Here is a 17189-nt window from a genome sequence, read left to right on the forward strand (position 1 = left end):
AGTTGCAAACATGTTAGCAAATGTAACTTGAAAATCAGATTTTCCATACCGTTCTCAAATTGTCGTTTCCAGTTCCTAACAATACAATTGTAACTTTGTAGTCAAAACGGACGGCAAACGCCTTTCATGTTTTATGACAAGCCGTTTTCATTCATATATCCAAATTTGTGATCGAATTTGACCTAGTGAAAACCAAGCATAATATAGATGTTGCGCACGACACAGAGTCTAGCATCACATTTCCAATGTGAATACTGTGGGATATCACTTTTGAATTTTCGAAGCTCTACTCATAGCTAACCAAATACAAACACGGACTCAACCATATATATATGTACATAGATACCGAAGGTATAGCCTACATAGTTTGACACCATTTGGAGTGATGTAATCGTATATAGGGGCCCCATGCAAGAAAAGGCGAGCATTTGCTCAGAGTTATACTTTCTTAAGTAAAGGGTGACTTTTTTGCTTTTGCTACAGACACAACAATCAATACCCACCTTTTACTTAGAAAATCAAACCAAAGAAAATGCTCACCTATGTATGAGTATGATGTCATTTAATGTGGTTTGACTTCATTTGACTTGATTTTTCATGCTAATGTTGTAGCTTTTGATATCAAAACCAGATGCACTGGATGGTTTAAGTAAATTTCAGCACTTTTTTATTAGAGCTTGAGGTTCTTGTCTCTCACATGGCTTTATCTATTCTCAAAGTCGTAGTTTGGTATTAATACTCCGTCAAACGTAGAGGAAAGGCAGGAGAACTAAAAAGTCGTCATATCAGTTAATCTAGTATCACTACATCACCTGCGATTTAGCGTTCTCTCTGTTTACTTGAATAGAAAAAATTTTATTCATTTTGTAATCAAAATTATAAAATAAAAAAATCAATCTCCTCCTAATGTATCATTAACGCTGCTTTAAATAGAACCAAGTTTTATATATAAGCTAAGCTGACAGCCGTCTACACTCAAATTTGATTTGTTGTCATTGAGAAGCGGATCTTAAGTATCACACAAATATGCGCTAAGTATATTTCAACAATAAAACAGCATGATAACCCACACTTTACAAATTATGATCGGAAGTAGGAAGCACAAAGTGATATATTAATTTCATCTAAATAATCTCATGATTAAAATTATTAGTTTAATTTTTTCACACGTATCGCATACACAAAATAACAAAAGCGGACAAAATGAAAACAAAAAAATATTAAACAAAAGAAATAAAACGCCAAAATTTCAAAACAAAAAAATTTAATAGTAATTTTAAGCAAAAAGCTCAAGAGAACAAGAGGCAAACACAAAATACTCAAAAGCATGAGAGCATGAGTATAAATTTAAATATTTGATCAAATTAAAGTTTTGATGCAAAAAAATGAACAAGAAAAACAAACAAACGACAAGTTGATCGCATAACACATGAAACTTGCCACCACAACATAAAAAATTTAACTCAATTTACAATGCTATAACATTAAAAGCCACTCAAATCAAAACAAAAATTTACATCAGAAGAGCGCATGCGCCAAAGCTGCACGAGGGCTCGATGTGCACAAATACAATGCGGCGCTCTGAAATTTTTACGGTATAAAATATAAATTTTTCAAAGAAAGTAAGTCATTTAAGTATTTGAGCTCGCGCGTTAAAAACAAAAGTGCAAAATTAACGGTAGTTGGCGTATAAGAAAAAACAAACATAGTGGCAGTTTAACGGTTTTGTGAAGCACACAAAAGAAAATGAAGTAAACTGAAGTGAACTGAAATGTTAAGCAAGCAATAAGATAATAAGCCCGCAAGCTAAAATTTAAAGTGAAGAGTTGTGCAGATTTTGTATTGAAATTATTTTTCAAATAAATAACTGAAAGAAAAGGAAGTTTGCAATAAAACGTAAAAACAAAAGAATTAAGTTCAGAAATAAAAATAAAAGAAAATTTTATATTTTCCGGTTCTTCTCAGATTTTAACGTCGCTTTAAGGAACGGAAAGAGCTAACACTTCAGTGGATACCAATTCAAGTCTTTGTCTGCTCATACTAAGAGTGGAAAGAAAAAAAGTAGAAGAAAACCAAGGAATAAATCACGAGTAACAATGCAGTAAGTGTGAATTATTTATTCAGTTAACAAATCATTAAGTAAGCAGGCTGTAAAAATAACAACAACTAAAGGCAAAAATCAAAAAACAAAAGAATAAATAATCATAAACAATGACTAAATAAAAACTTCTTTGTGAATTGTCTGTTCAGAAAGGGAGCAAAAACATACATATGTACATACGTGAATAATTACATCAGTAGGTTTTGTAAGCCTACAGTGTCAAAACTTCGATTGTTGCTGGTTCTTGTTTGGTGGCAAAATTACCTTTGGCTAATTCCACTGCAGCAACTGTCACACTTAATATTTTGCAACAATATAACCATGGCTTTTTTCTGAAAAGTGGCGTCGCACATATAGCTTTTTTGAATAAACTTATTCTCCTAGACGATTAGGTTGAAATAGCCGGTCAATAAAGACTGAATGTGTCCATAGTGTTACCAGAATTTTTTGACGATCAGACGGAAAATCCCAAATTAGGTGCGGGGACTTGTATTATAGAATAACTCTGCCTTCTTTTCAAGTCTTACAAGTTTTCTATGACCTGGCTTAATTGCTGCCTCAGGATCTAACAACTCTGCCACCCCTAGTAGTTGCAGCCCCAACCTTGCGAGCACGAACACAGAATGAACGTGCTTAAGGGTTTCTGTCTAGAGCTCGCACGTCGTACATCTGATGTTACTGACAAGGCCTTACTTATAAGCATGTGACACCTGAAGGCAGTATACAGTTAGTATGCCCATCGTGAACCTTAAGTCTTCCCTCTTTAGTGATATGAGCAACTTTGTGAGTCTTATGTAGTAGGGTTTACACATCATCTTAAAAATTTTGCAGCCTATCCTGGTGTGACAACTGCTAAAATTAGCTTAAAAATAAACTAAAAATTTCCGAAGAGATTTTAGGCCGAGCTTCTCTTCCAATTTGCGTGGTGCTCCTTTTAGTTTTGCCTACAAATTGGCTGGACGGGACCTACTTGTTTTATGCCGACTCTGAACGGCATCTGCAAGGCAGATGAGTTTTCACTGAGAAGCTTTTCATGGCATAAGTACACTCGGTGTGCTTGCCAAACACTGCCGAGGGGCGACCCCACTTAGAAAAATTTTCTTTTAATAGAAAAATTTGTTTCAAAAATTTTGAGATGCTTTGCCCGGGGCGTGAACCCAAAAAGATCGGTGTGGTATGCAGAGCACGCTACCATCACACCACGGCAGCCGCCAAAATTAGCTTAGAGGGCTCAAAATTAACACGAAAACAGAGGCTGATCTGTACGGAGCAATAACTGATGTCATTTTCCTGAATCTTGTAGTGTTTTCCAGGCGGAGTTCTATGTCATATGGAATGAAGATAGACTTCTGCAAGACAGTACATACAAACTTGCAGTCCAACGTAACGATCTTTGTTGCCAGCCGAGCTGTCTTACAGGCATAATATCAAGTATTGTACTAAGGTGTCCAAACTCTGTTTGGGTCAACTCAAACTAAAAAACTAAAGAAAACTCAGGATAAGCGCAACGAACTTTTCGACAACCAAATGGGTACATGGCCATGTTTGTGTAGGAAAAGGCCGAAGTCCTTCTCAAGCTAATCAAATTTGAGTGAGAGTACTTATTACTCTGCTATTGCGCCGAGTCTTCGCCGACTGCTGGAAGATGGATCTTTCGCTCCTTTTTAAATTTATATGGTAAAGAAATTGATTAAATTATTGCGATGTACACGCCGATGTGGCAAGTCTCTCGCAGCCGTATAACCTTATCTTGTAGTAGAACAAAACGAAGCTACTACTCTTTACAAGGAAGTGAAACCACATACTTTCAGGCAGCAAGACTAAACGCCCAGCTACATGTTATTAGAGCTAACGATTGATTGCAAGCTAAATTGGTGTGAATTAGCCAATTATAAATAATGTAAGAAGGCTGACCAATGTTCAAAACCGTGGTAAAGCCCGCGCCGCACCCTATCCATGCTATTGAGTTTATATATTTAAGAACCTTCAACTGCCTAAGACAATCGAATTTTGAGAGGCTTTTTTTATATATTCAGGTAGTTTGTTGAAGTATTTTAACTGTTTGTAAAAAATAGTATTTTGTTCCGACTCGGTTTTATAATTTGGCAATTTAAAATCATTTCTCTGCCTTGTATTTATATCGTGGACCTCGTAGTTAATTGTAATACCTGTTCTGAGATACCCTGACAAAATTCCGTGCTTTATATTATATACAAATTTCATTGTGTTGAAGAATATTTGTTGTTTAACGCTCATCCAATTTAGACTTAGAAGCATGTCTTTTATAGGAGTATCATAAAGTTTGCTTAAAAGCGCTTAGCTTTATTTCGCATTTTTTGCAACTTATCAATTTGCGAATCTTTCACAATAAAAAATATTGTTGAGCAATAAATAAAGTAAGGCTCAACTATGGATTTGTAAAGCTTTACTTTGTAGTAATTACTTAAGTTTTTACAAGTTCTTTGAATATACTATAATTATTGTACTATTTTACTCACTGCATAGTCAACATGGGCATCAAATTTTAATTTGCAATCAATTTGAACACACAAATATTTAATCGTATTTACTTTTTAATTTCAATATTTTTTATTGTATTAGTTTTAAAATTAGCAATGTTTTTTCTTTAAATAAGCATTTATTTACTTTTTTCTATATTAATTTTAAGTCTGTTAGTACACAGCCAGATATAAAGTGCGTTTAAGTCACTTTGTAACTTGATTCTTATATCATCTTCATTTTTGCCATTTATAGAAATTAGAGCATCATCAGCGGAAAGTTTTATGGAGCCGAATTTCAAAACAGAATTTATATCACTAATATAACGTTTGAATAAGATTGGAGCAAGAACAGAGCCTTGGGATAGGCCAATCTTAACATCCACTTCGTCTGATATTTTCGAACCAATTACTGTTCTTTGTTTGCGCTTTGTTAACAAATCTTTAAACCAATCCAGTTCAACATCTCTAACACAAATTCCTTCCAATTTTGCTAATAATATTCTTTTATCTATAGTTTCGAAAGCTCTTTTAAGATCAATGAAAACTACTATTATCGCCTTTTTATTATTAAGTTCTTCTTTCCATTCAGCTAAAACCATATTCAAAACTGTTTCACAGGAATGTTTTTTTCTAAATCCCGATTGTTGAGGTATGAGTATATTTTTTCTTCCAAGTATTGAACCAACTGGTTTTTTACCACAAGTTCTAAAATCTTTTCATCACTGGCCAGTGTATTTATCGGACGTAACTTCTCTGCTTTGATTGTGTTATTAACTTTTTCGATTGGCACACTGGTAGAAGTTTTCCAAATACCCGGAACTATGCCACTACTTAAACTTTCATTTATGATTTGCGCATAGAAGTATCCTAAATACGACGTTATGTCTTTAACAACACTATCTGATAACAACTTTTAACCACCTCGCTTAGCTTTAAACGTCATGACAAGTTCGATGACGTCACCTGTATACTAACTTTTACAAATTTGAAAATCCCATTTAACTGAATAGGAAAACTTACTTCTGTATAAAATTCTTCTATATTATTGCATATATCCTCAATGCTGCTAACAAAATATTTATTTAGATTGTTAGCAATTTCAGATTCATTCATATATGCTGTACCGTTTATCAAAATTTTCTTGAAAGAAAAGTCTTCATTAATCCTACTTATTGCGAATTTCAAATATTTCCACATCGCTTTACTATATTGACTTTTCATCTGTATGTTATGCTCCATATGCTTAATTTTTTTAACTTTTACCAGCTTTTTATATTCTTTCTTTATGTTTCTATACTCATCCCATTCTCCGGATATTTGAGCTAGTTTATAAAGTTCTAGTTTATATTTATTCATGTTGGCTAACTCATTGTCATACCATTTATTAATTAACTTTTCATAAGTTAAGTTTCGCATGGCATTCAAAACATTGCTATTAAGCAGCACTACTTTGGACTCTAAAGCAATTCTATTAAAGTTGCTAAAATCACACAAGCGCAATTGATTAATAAGTGCTTCCGTATTATAATACTCCCAAGAAGTAATTTTTTTAACGCTTCTCATTTTTGCCCTAGGACTGCTTTTAATTTTAAATTGGATGGTTTCATGATCTGATATTTGGTGTTCATCTAACTTTTCACATACGATATCGTCAGTATTCGAAAAGAGTAAATAAATTTTAGTTTTTGATGTCTCAGTTATACGAGTATCAAAATAAACTTTTTGATTCATTAAATATGATTTAAATAGATCAATTAGTTGAATGCTATAAGTTGAACTATTATATGATACATGAACCCAAAATTTTTTTCGTATATTTTCATTCACGTAACTGATTTTAATATATCTTTTTTTTTACTCATCTACCTGAAGATCATTTTTGCTATATGAGACCAGATACTCTTAGAAACTCTACAGTATTTAAATCGTTTCAAACTATTGCTAGCCTCGCTAAGCCAGTGTTAAGAAGATTTCAAGTGTGCAAGGATCTGCTTAGATTCTGAAACATCAAGAACAGATCTCTGTCGTTGGCTAACCCCGCTACCGATATCATTTGTGTCCCGTAATACCTTACATGTCTCTTGAATATAGAATATCTGGGATTGAACTCACACTCGCTAGCCCGGTAGATGCATAGATATGAACGTGGTTAGTAGCGTTATCCACAAGCCATTTCAGATCTCTTGGTTAAAACCATGACGTTGAACCTCCGATTGAGTGGAATTATCCAATAACTTACATACATCATACATTCACGCGTCTGCTATTACGCGACTTTGAAATGTGGCTAAGGTTGCTCTTACTACTGCTGCTGCTGTCGTTGATTTTTGTGAGTCATGACAGACCCAAAAGCATTTTTTTTGCTAATTGTTGGTTATTGTCTGAATTTCATGGCAGATTTGCCCGATTGTTCTATTGCTGTTGCTACTATTGTTGCAGTTTGCAGTGCAAATATGCTTGCTTGATGTGCTTTTGTTTGGCATTATTTAGTTCTGATTGCTAATATTAATGATGGCGGCAGCTTTTTTATGACCTGTGTACTGTCTGACCGCCCTCTTAGTCAGCAGTCGAAACTAAATTGCACCCAAATGACTTTGCGCATGCCTAGGAGTAGCTGCTGATTATCTGTCAATCTCATAGACATATAGTCAGTATAGAATTGTGTTAATGCAATAGCTAATTTTTTATTCTTTTGATCATGTTTTACCAGCTGATAGGTTTATATTAGTCCATTGTTTGAGAAACTTTGAAATATGAATACATACATCATTTTATTCTTGGGTGCTTACAAAGGAAACTTAAGCCAACTTTGCTCACTGAATAAAAGCCAGTATTTTACAGATAAAAGTAGTCTTAGAAATAAATGATAGCTCACTCTTAAATAACTAACAGTTGCAAATCTAAATTAAACCAAAAAAAACAGCAAAAAGATCAAACAATTTTGAAACAAAGTCGTTAAACAATAGCAAAACCATGTATTAAGGTTTTTTCTTACAGGATTCTCGTCATTCTTATAAATCATGACTAGGTTTATTGTATTGCATACGTTAGGGTGGTTCTTATAAATAAAATTTCCGATTTCTTCTAGGCTCACCCCTTAAACAATAATACCAAGGCTGAAAATATCACGTATAAATTTCGGTCCCGATTGGAGAAAATTAAGGGGTGTCGCACAGGGATGGCGACTGAAAAAATTTAAACAACATAATATTCAAAATCGAGAATATGTACTTGGCGATATCACATATAAATATTAATCTCAATGGGAAATTGTCAATGCGTGTAGTTCTGGGGTTACAATACAGGTTAAGCTATGAAAACTTGATATGTTAAAATATTAACTTTAACCACTGTGGCATACCCCTTAACGAATTCCAATCAGGACCAAAATTTTTATATGATAGCGCCTACTAAAATATCGATTTTTATACTCAGCTGAGCAAAGCTCACAGAGTATATTAATTTTGTTCGCATAACGGTACCACGTAACGGCATAAGCTAATCGAGATAGATATAGACTTCTATATATCAAAATGATCTGGGCAAAAAAAGAAATTAATTTAGCCATATCCGTCCGTCCGTCCGTTTGTCCGTTTGTCCGTAAATACGATAACTTGAATAAATTTTGAGGTATCTTAATGGATTTTGGTATGTAAGCTCCTGCTCACTCATCTCAGATCGCTATTTAAAATGAACGAAATCGGACTATAACCACGCCCACTTTTTCGATATCGAAAATTTCGAAAAACCGAAAGGGTGCATTAATTAATTACCAAAGACGGATAAAGCGATGAAACTTGGTAGGCGGTTTACCTTATGACGGAGAATAGAAAATTAGTCAAATTTTGGACAATGGGTGTGGCACCGCTGACTTTTAAAAGAAGGTAATTTAAAAGTTTTGCAAGCTGTAATTTGGCAGTCGTTGAATATATCATGATAAAATTGGCAGGAACGTTACTCCTATTACTATATGTATGCTAAGGAAAAATTAGCAAAATCAGATTACGAACACGCCCACTTTAAAAAAAAAAATTGTTAAGTCAAATTTTAACAAAAAATTTAATATCGTTACAGTATATAAGTAAATTATTTCAACAATCAACTCCAGTATAGTTCAACAAAATACAAAAATAAAAGAAAATTTCAAAAAAGGCGTGACTCCGCCCTTTTTCATTTAATTTGTCTAGAATGCTTTTAGTCCCAAAAGTCCAACAAAACTTTACCAATCCTTGTAAAATTTGGTAAGGGCAGAGCTTCTACGACGATAACTGTTTTCTGTGAAAATGGGCGAAATCGGTTGAAGCCACGCCCAGTTTTTATACACAGTCGACCGTTTGTCCTTCCGCTCGGCCGTTAACACGATAACTTGAGCAAAAATCGATATATCCTTACTTAGTTCACGTACATAACTGAACTCAATTTATCTTGGTATTAAAAATGGGCGAAATACGGTTATGACCACGCCCACTATTTCGATATCGAAAATTTCGAAAAATGAAAAATACATTATAGAGTCCCCCTGGTCCACCTTTATGCCTATATCTCGAAAAAGCGTCCACCTATAGAACTATGGCCTACTCCCTTTTAAAATACTCTGCAATACCTTCCATTTGATACCCATGTCATACAAACACATTCCGGGGTTATCCTATGTTCATTTTCCTACATGGTGATTTTCCCTTATTTTGTCTCCAAACCTCTCAGCTGAGTATGTAAGGTTCGGTTACACCCGAACTTAGCCTTCCTTACTTGTTAGTAGATCTTAAAAATCCAAGGATGACTGCATATACGATTTTTCATATTAGACAACAATTGCAAAGTAAACCCTTCTGAATCGTTTGATACAGTTTTATTTTTTATTTTTCAAGTTTTGTTTTCATGAAAATTTGAATAACTCAGTCAGTTTTGCATATACTTAGTGAAATTAATGCTAATTGAACTCATAATTAATTTTGGATTCTAATGCAAGTCAGGGTTGGTGCAGTCTGCATATAATCTAGCGCATACAGATAGCACTAAAGTTGACAAACCCCGAAAAACAGTTGGAAAAAATTGGTTAATTGAGAAATCTTGCACAGTTTTGTTAAACTTTCCTAGTTGATATGTATATCGTTAATCGTAATCTCTTCTTATTAGATCTGTAAAGAAACTGACAAACTAACAATCAAAGTTATAAGCTCGTAAGGGGCCAAAGGTATAAAAACCGGTTTTTTACCCGTAACTCACCATTTTGGAGTGTCCAGGGAAAATCTTGTATGCAGTGATTCTTAGATCTTCAAGATCTGCTAGAAAAATGGCAACACTTCTCAGGTATTTTTTTGGTGTCACACAGTGCTATCACTATCAGCAGACTACTGTCATTTAAGCTGTCACAATTTCACCTTTTTAAACGCAGAAAAATAAAAAGTTGGAAAATGAGATAACGTCAAATACTGGTAATATACCGATATATTTATATTTATTGATAGTTTTATGAAAAACTGTAAAATACGCACTTATACCATTTTTAAATCGAAAAGATGAATTTTTTGCTACTTTACTTGACCCAAATCGAGTCCTTCTAGACAATTTATATTTTTATACTCAGGGTGCTTTGCACACAGAGTATATTAACTTTGACTGGATAACGGTTGGTTGTACAGGTATAAAAGAATCGAGATAGATATAGACTTCCATATATCAAACTCATCAGTGTCGAAAAAAAATTGATTGAGCCATGTCCGTCCGCCCGCCCGTTCGTCAGCTTATCTGGACCCAGAATAGATTTGTATTGAAAATGAGCGAAATCGGATGATAACCACTCCCACTTTTTATATATATATTGTAACGAATTTGCTTGTAAATCCTCTTATTTGCAATCCTCTGCTAAGTTCGAATCACTAAACTGTTGAATAAATAACTCCAATTTGTAATAATGCAAAATGGCCTTTATTAAAGTACTTCACAATAACAAACTGTGCAACGAATAGCTTGATTAATAACCACACTGATTGATAGCTCAATGAAACTCTACTATTCAAAATAACACTGCTATTGCTCGCTAGATATCGTCTTAATCAAACTGCTTGACAACTCAAATCAAACTGAATTACTTCTTACTCGCTGGCGCCGCTTTTATAGTTTACGCTGCATACTTCTAGGCTCTTCGATTTCCAGAACTTACTAGTTGTTTCGGCTACAAAATCGCCAGCCACAACTACGTGCACAAATTATTGCTCACTCTTGTGACAACTCAGATAAGATATATGCATGTGTTTGTGCATTGCCGCTCCGCTGCTCGTATACGTACATATGTGTAGACGCAATTATTTATTCGTTTATGCAGATACATAAAGATTGAATTATTGATGTGAATGTTTGTAGTTTACAGTCTCTCGCGCGCACATAGGCATATAAGTAAATGCATCTGTGTGTGACATCTCTCTGGGCTGCCTTATATATGTGTATACTTGATTTGATTATTAACGTAAATACTGCTTGGCATGGCCTTAGCATCGCCTTAGTGATGGGATAATTTAGTGATGCTAATATCCGTGACAATATTTAACATTTTGGAAAACACAAAAAACCTGATTATTTAGTAAATAATACACCTAGAATGTTGAAATTTGACGTGTGGACTGATATTAAGACTCTTGAAAAAATTTTGAAAATTTTTTTTAAAGGGCGTGGCACCGCCCACTTGTGATAAAATCAATTTTACAAATATTATTAATCATAAATCAAAAATCGTTAAACCTATCGTAACAAACTTCGGCAGATAGGTTGCCTTTACTATAAGGAATGCTTTGAAGAAAAATTAACGCAATCGGTTAAGGACCACGCCCACTTTTATATAAAAGATTTTTAAAAGGGTCGTTTACGAATAAAATAAGCTATATCTTTGCAAAAAAGAGCTTTATATCAATGGTATTTCATTTCCCAAGTGGATTTATAACAGTAAATAGGAAAAACTTCAAATTTTATAAAATGGGCATGACAACGCCCCTTTTATGATTAAGCAATTTTCTATGTTTCGTGAGCCATACCTCCAAGAAAAATTAACGGATCGTAATAAAATTTGGTAGATAAATTTTCCCTATAATAGAAAATATTTCTAGAAAAAATGGACGGGATCGGTTAAGGACCACGGCAACTTAGATATAAAACAAATTTAAAAGGGTTTAGATTAGAATAATAAGCCACAACGTAGCAAAAAATAGTTTTGAATCAATGATATTTCACTTATCAAAATTTATTATAAGAGGAAATGGGGAGAAATTTTTTTTTTTAAATGGGCGGTGCCACGTGTTATGTAGAAAAGTAATTTAGCTGAAATGAAATGTGCAACTGAACTCACGCTGAGTATATAATGTTCGGTTACACCCGAACTTAGACACCTTTACTTGTTCAAATTAAACACTGCTTTCCATTCGTTGCCCTTTTGGTTGAGTGCATTGCGCTCCAATTTGCTTAACGTCTGAGATGTAAAAAAGATATATATTAAAATTCAATTAAAAAGAACCATAAGTATAAACTTGTAAATATTTGCGAAACAATATTTGGTTTTTTGTTTCTGGGTCGTTAACCCAATTTTGACTGGCCACCAATTTTTGCTGCACCCGGCAATCAAAGAAAATTGCTATGCTACCCATATACATACATACATATGTATTTAAACCATTGCATACAGACACTTAAAAATTATATTTATATGTATGTATATTTGTATTTTCACATTATTTTATAAATGACCTTCAATTTGTTGCCAGAAATTACGTGTAACGAGAGATTGGTCATAGCTATTTATTTATTATTACAGTACAAAATTAGGTTAAACATTTTTAAAAGTAACTGAACCACAAAATATACAGAGCGGACAGACATTTCACAGAACACAAAAGACTTGAACATGCTAGGGAACATGCTTTACGTAGCGCGGACGGTGTTCTCTAGGTAGGGGGTAGATGAAATGGCTGCGACCCAGGTCACCAAGTAGCTAATGAAAAGCCGTTTTGATGTCATAAAACTCATCTGAACCTATTGAGTGGTTTATTGGATATGTGCTGCCCGAGCTATTTAAAAAATCAAGAATATTTTGAATACCGTTTTCCTATAATCTACCTAGATTTTCCAGAAAGGTGATTCCGAAGGATCTCAGACGTGCTCAAACTAGAGCGGAGCATTTACACAGAAAGTACTCAACAGTCTCTTTGTTAGTTCCATGTTTACATCTTCTGTAGTGGTCATTATGCGAAAATTCGATCTTACCACGTGCGTGTCCAAAGCCCAATCACCGGCGCAAACCGCTATACATAAGTTTATAGGTGTAGGCTTTAGATTTACTCAGCAGTATCCTTGTCGTTTCATTGTAGTCCACTTTTGCTGAGCTTATTCATTTCAAAATTTCGATTTTCCCCCTTGGCTGTCCCTAGGGGTATGCCTTCTTTGGCGCTGGTTATTCCTCTTCCCCCTTAGTTCCTTCGATTCCCCTATTACAGGGAATATAAATAGATTCTAGTTTTGATTAATGCAGCTAGAAGTTCGCATACCTCTACTAGCTTTAAGCTATTGTATGGTGCAGCCAACGCCTTATTGTTGATTGGCTATCAGAAAGAACAGATACCTTGTCAATTATGTTTCGGACCTCGAGTGGTTTGCAGGCTTGCCAAATCTCGAGGCCTTCTGCTTTAAACACATTACAGTACAGACGGCAGTTTGAATGACCTAGAAATCTCTAGAAAATGCGAATAGATTCTCTCAGTAGTGGGGCTGAGTCTCATGGGGGTCTAAAAGCACCGGGGAGCATATGCGACAGGCTCCGGTGCTACCAGCACACGCAGTATGCTGAACTTTCTATAGATTGGTGAGATTGAGGTTCTTACTAAGTGCTTCCCATCACACTACATAGACATACTTCAGCACCCCTCATACAGTCATGGCACCATCTTTTTCCTGCGACCCCATTTGTTTACCGAGCGTTGACTTACAGGAGTGGAAAGCGGTGCAGGCCTTCCGTACCTACTCCTGCATGCACGCTTTTCATTTCAGTTTACATGAGAATAGTAGCAGAACCGTCTTGTCCGGATGGCCATAATTTAATTTGTATTATTTGAAAATCTTCCTAAGATTCAACCTTAGATCGCTAAGGTTTTTATACCACTATGGAGGAAAGGTCTTCTTTCTCCTTGAGAAGCTTTTTTCCAGACTCCTTATTCGGCTGTCCAATTGAATATCTGTCTTGTGTCTACATTTTCGGGGTAATAAGTGTTTACCAAAACCCTTGAAGATGCCAATGATCAATATCGAGAAACGTCGGGAGTAATATTAAAATAAATATTTTATTTGCATTAGAACCAATATTCATAGTATAGTTAATGAAAGAGATTCCCTATTTAAATTTAACAAATTCGCAGTTATACTTACGGTCGTCATCACTTCTCACTTTGCCCTTGCACCAATGCTCCGGCCATTTCGGGAGCTGTCATCTCGGGAACGATTTGGTATGGCCACATACATCCTTCTAGGTCATCTCGCCCGCCCGCTCCCTAGATCCATGTGGAGTTCGGGGTCGCCAGAGCCTCGCCTGTTAATGAAACAGGATTCGCCACGGATAGGTGAGGTGGATAATTGGATGGAAAAGCTATATATTGCGCTGGCAAACTATTGAGAGGGTTGCGGCACACAAGCCCTTGAATCAATTTGGTATTTTAGTCGCCTCTTACGACAGGCATACCTACCTCGGGTATATTTTAAGGCCCCTATCCCGCTGGAGCAGCCCCCTAACCCCCAGCTCCTAACGCCTTTAAGTCATACATCGATAGCACAAACTCAATCACTAAATGCAGCAGGTGTCTGAACAACGTGGCCACGCAATGCAGTCAAATCTCCGCTGAGACAACAGTAGACTAAATAACTAGGCAGTAAAAATACGGCCTCTTAAATTTTTTCACGGTCCATGTCCTCTTTTAAACTTTGCGCCAGGTCAATTTCCTTAAACAGGAGAAATGGTCAGGTCTTGTTCAGTGCGCCAAAAACGAAGTCATATTGTTATATATTATTCAAGTTTTGATAAATTTAAAACTATTTAAAATAATTTTTATTGCATCTCCTTTTCGTTTAAATTTTAACAATCACGTTTACATTACATTTGCTCTTCATGCTTACTTATACTTGGCTTTATTAATAAATGCGTGTGTAATAAAATCGTGCTCGTAATATTTTCGTATATTTAATTACTTGAATTAAGTGCATTAGCTACTTATTTTTGTTTAAACACTGCTAATTGTTTGGCGTTTTGTGAAAATTGTGCAAACATGTAATTATATTAAGTAAACAAGTAAGGAAGGCTAAGTTCGGGTGTAATCGAACATTACATACTCAGTTGAGAGCTATAGAGACAAAATAAGGAAAATCACCATGTTGTAAAAAGAACCTAGGGTAACCCTGGAATGTGTTTGTATGACATGTGTATCAAATGGAAGGTATTAAAGCGTATTTTAAGAGAGAGTAGGCCATAGTTCTATGGATGGACGCCATTTAGGGATATCGCCATAAAGGTGGACCAGGGCTGACTCTAGAATTTGTTTGTACGATATGGGAATCAAATGAAAGGTGTTACTGAGCATTTTAAGAGGGAGTGGGCCTTAGGTCTATCGGTGGACGCCTTTTCGAGATATCGCCATTAAGGTGGACCAGGGGTGACTCTAGAATATGTTTGTACGATATGGGTATCAAATGAAAGCTGTTAATGAGTATTTTGAAAAGGAGTGATCCTTAGTTCCATAGGTGGACGCCGTTTCGAGATATCGCCATAAAGGTTGACCAGGGGTGTCTCTAGAATGTGTTTGTACGATATGGGAATCAAATGAAAGGTGTTACTGAGCATTTTAAGAGGGAGTGGGCATTAGGTCTATAGGTGGACGCCTTTTCGAGATATCGCCATTAGGGTGGGCCAGGGGTGCCTCTAGAATGTTTGTACGATATGGGTATCAAACGAAAAGTGTTACTGAGCTTTTTAAGAGGGAGTGGGCATTAGGTCTATAGGTGGATGCCTTTTCGAAATGTCGCCATTAGGGTGGGCCAGGGGTGACTCTAGAATGTGTTTGTATGATATGGGTATCAAATGAAAGATGGTAATGAGTATTTTAAAAGGGAGTAATCCTTAGTTCTATAGGTGGACGCCTTTTCGAGATATCGCCATAAAGGAGGACCAAGGGTGACTCTAGAATGTTTGTACGATATGGGTATCAAACGAAAGGTGTTACTGAGCATTTTAAGAGGGAGTGGGCATGAGGTCTATAGGTGGACGCCTTTTCGAGATATCGTCATTAGGGTGGGCCAGGGGTGACTCTAGAATGTGTTTGTACGATATGGGTATCAAACGAAAGGTGTTACTGAGCATTTTAAGAGGGAGTGGGCATTAGGTCTATAGGTGGACGCCTTTTCGAGATATCGCCATTAGGGTGACTCTAGAATGTTTGTACGATATGGGTATCAAACGAAAGGTGTTACTGAGCATTTTAAGAGGGAGTGGGCATGAGGTCTATAGGTGGACGCCTCTTCGAGATATCGTCATTAGGGTGGGCCAGGGGTGACTCTAGAATGTGTTTGTACGATATGGGTATCAAACGAAAGGTGTTACTGAGCATTTTAAGAGGGAGGGGGCATTAGGTCTAAAGGTGGACGCCTTTTCGAGATATCACCATTAGAGTGGACCAGGGTGACTCTAGAATGTGTTTGTACGAAATGGGTATCAAATGAAAGGTGGTAATGAGTATTTTAAAAGGGAGTAATCCTTAGTTCTATAGGTGGACGCCTTTTCGAGATATCGCCATAAAGGTGGACCAAGGGTCACTCTAGAATGTTTGTACGATATGGGTATCAAACGAAAGGTGTTACTGAGCATTTTAAGAGGGAGTGGGCATTAGGTCTATAGGTGGACGCCTTTTCGAGATATCGCCATTAGGGTGGACCAGGGTGACTCTAGAATGTGTTTGTACGAAATGGGTATCAAATGAAAGGTGGTAATGAGTATTTTAAAAGGGAGTAATCCTTAGTTCTATAGGTGGACGCCTTTTCGAGATATCGCCATAAAGGTGGACCAAGGGTGACTCTAGAATGTTTGTACGATATGGGTATCAAACGAAAGGTGTTACTGAGTATTTTAAGAGGGAGTGGGCATTAGGTCTATAGGTGGACGCCTTTTCGAGATATCGCCATTAGGGTGGGCCAGGGGTGACTCTAGAATGTTTGTATGATATGGGTATCAAACGAAAGGTGTTACTGAGCATTTTAAGAGGGAGTGGGCATTAGGTCTATAGGTGGACGCCTTTTCGAGATATCGCCATTAGGGTGGGCCAGGGGTGACTCTAGAATGTTTGTACGATATGGGTATCAAACGAAAGGTGTTACTGAGCATTTTAAGAGGGAGTGGACATTAGGTCTATAGGTGGACGCCTTTTCGAGATATCGCCATTAGGGTGGGCCAGGGGTGACTCTAGAATGTTTGTACGATATGGATATCAAATTAAAGGTATTAATGAGGGTTTTAAAAGCGAGTGGCCCTTAGATGTATATGTGAAGGCGTTCTCGCGATATCGACCAAA

At 36.1% G+C, this 17189-nt stretch overlaps 1 protein-coding gene across 1 annotated transcript in view; it reads left to right on the forward strand.

The window, feature by feature from the left end:
• The first annotated feature begins 1540 nt into the window (after positions 1–1540).
• LOC137245272 (transcription factor SPT20 homolog) overlaps positions 1541–17189 on the forward strand; it is a 93785-nt gene continuing 78136 nt past the window's right edge. The window contains 1 exon segment of the mRNA XM_067775645.1: positions 1541–2101. Within this exon segment, the coding sequence (XP_067631746.1) occupies positions 2097–2101 (5 nt within the window). The 5' untranslated portion in view covers positions 1541–2096.

Source organism: Eurosta solidaginis, chromosome 3 (assembly GCF_040869045.1).
Source record: "Eurosta solidaginis isolate ZX-2024a chromosome 3, ASM4086904v1, whole genome shotgun sequence".
NCBI classification, from domain to species: domain Eukaryota; kingdom Metazoa; phylum Arthropoda; class Insecta; order Diptera; family Tephritidae; genus Eurosta; species Eurosta solidaginis.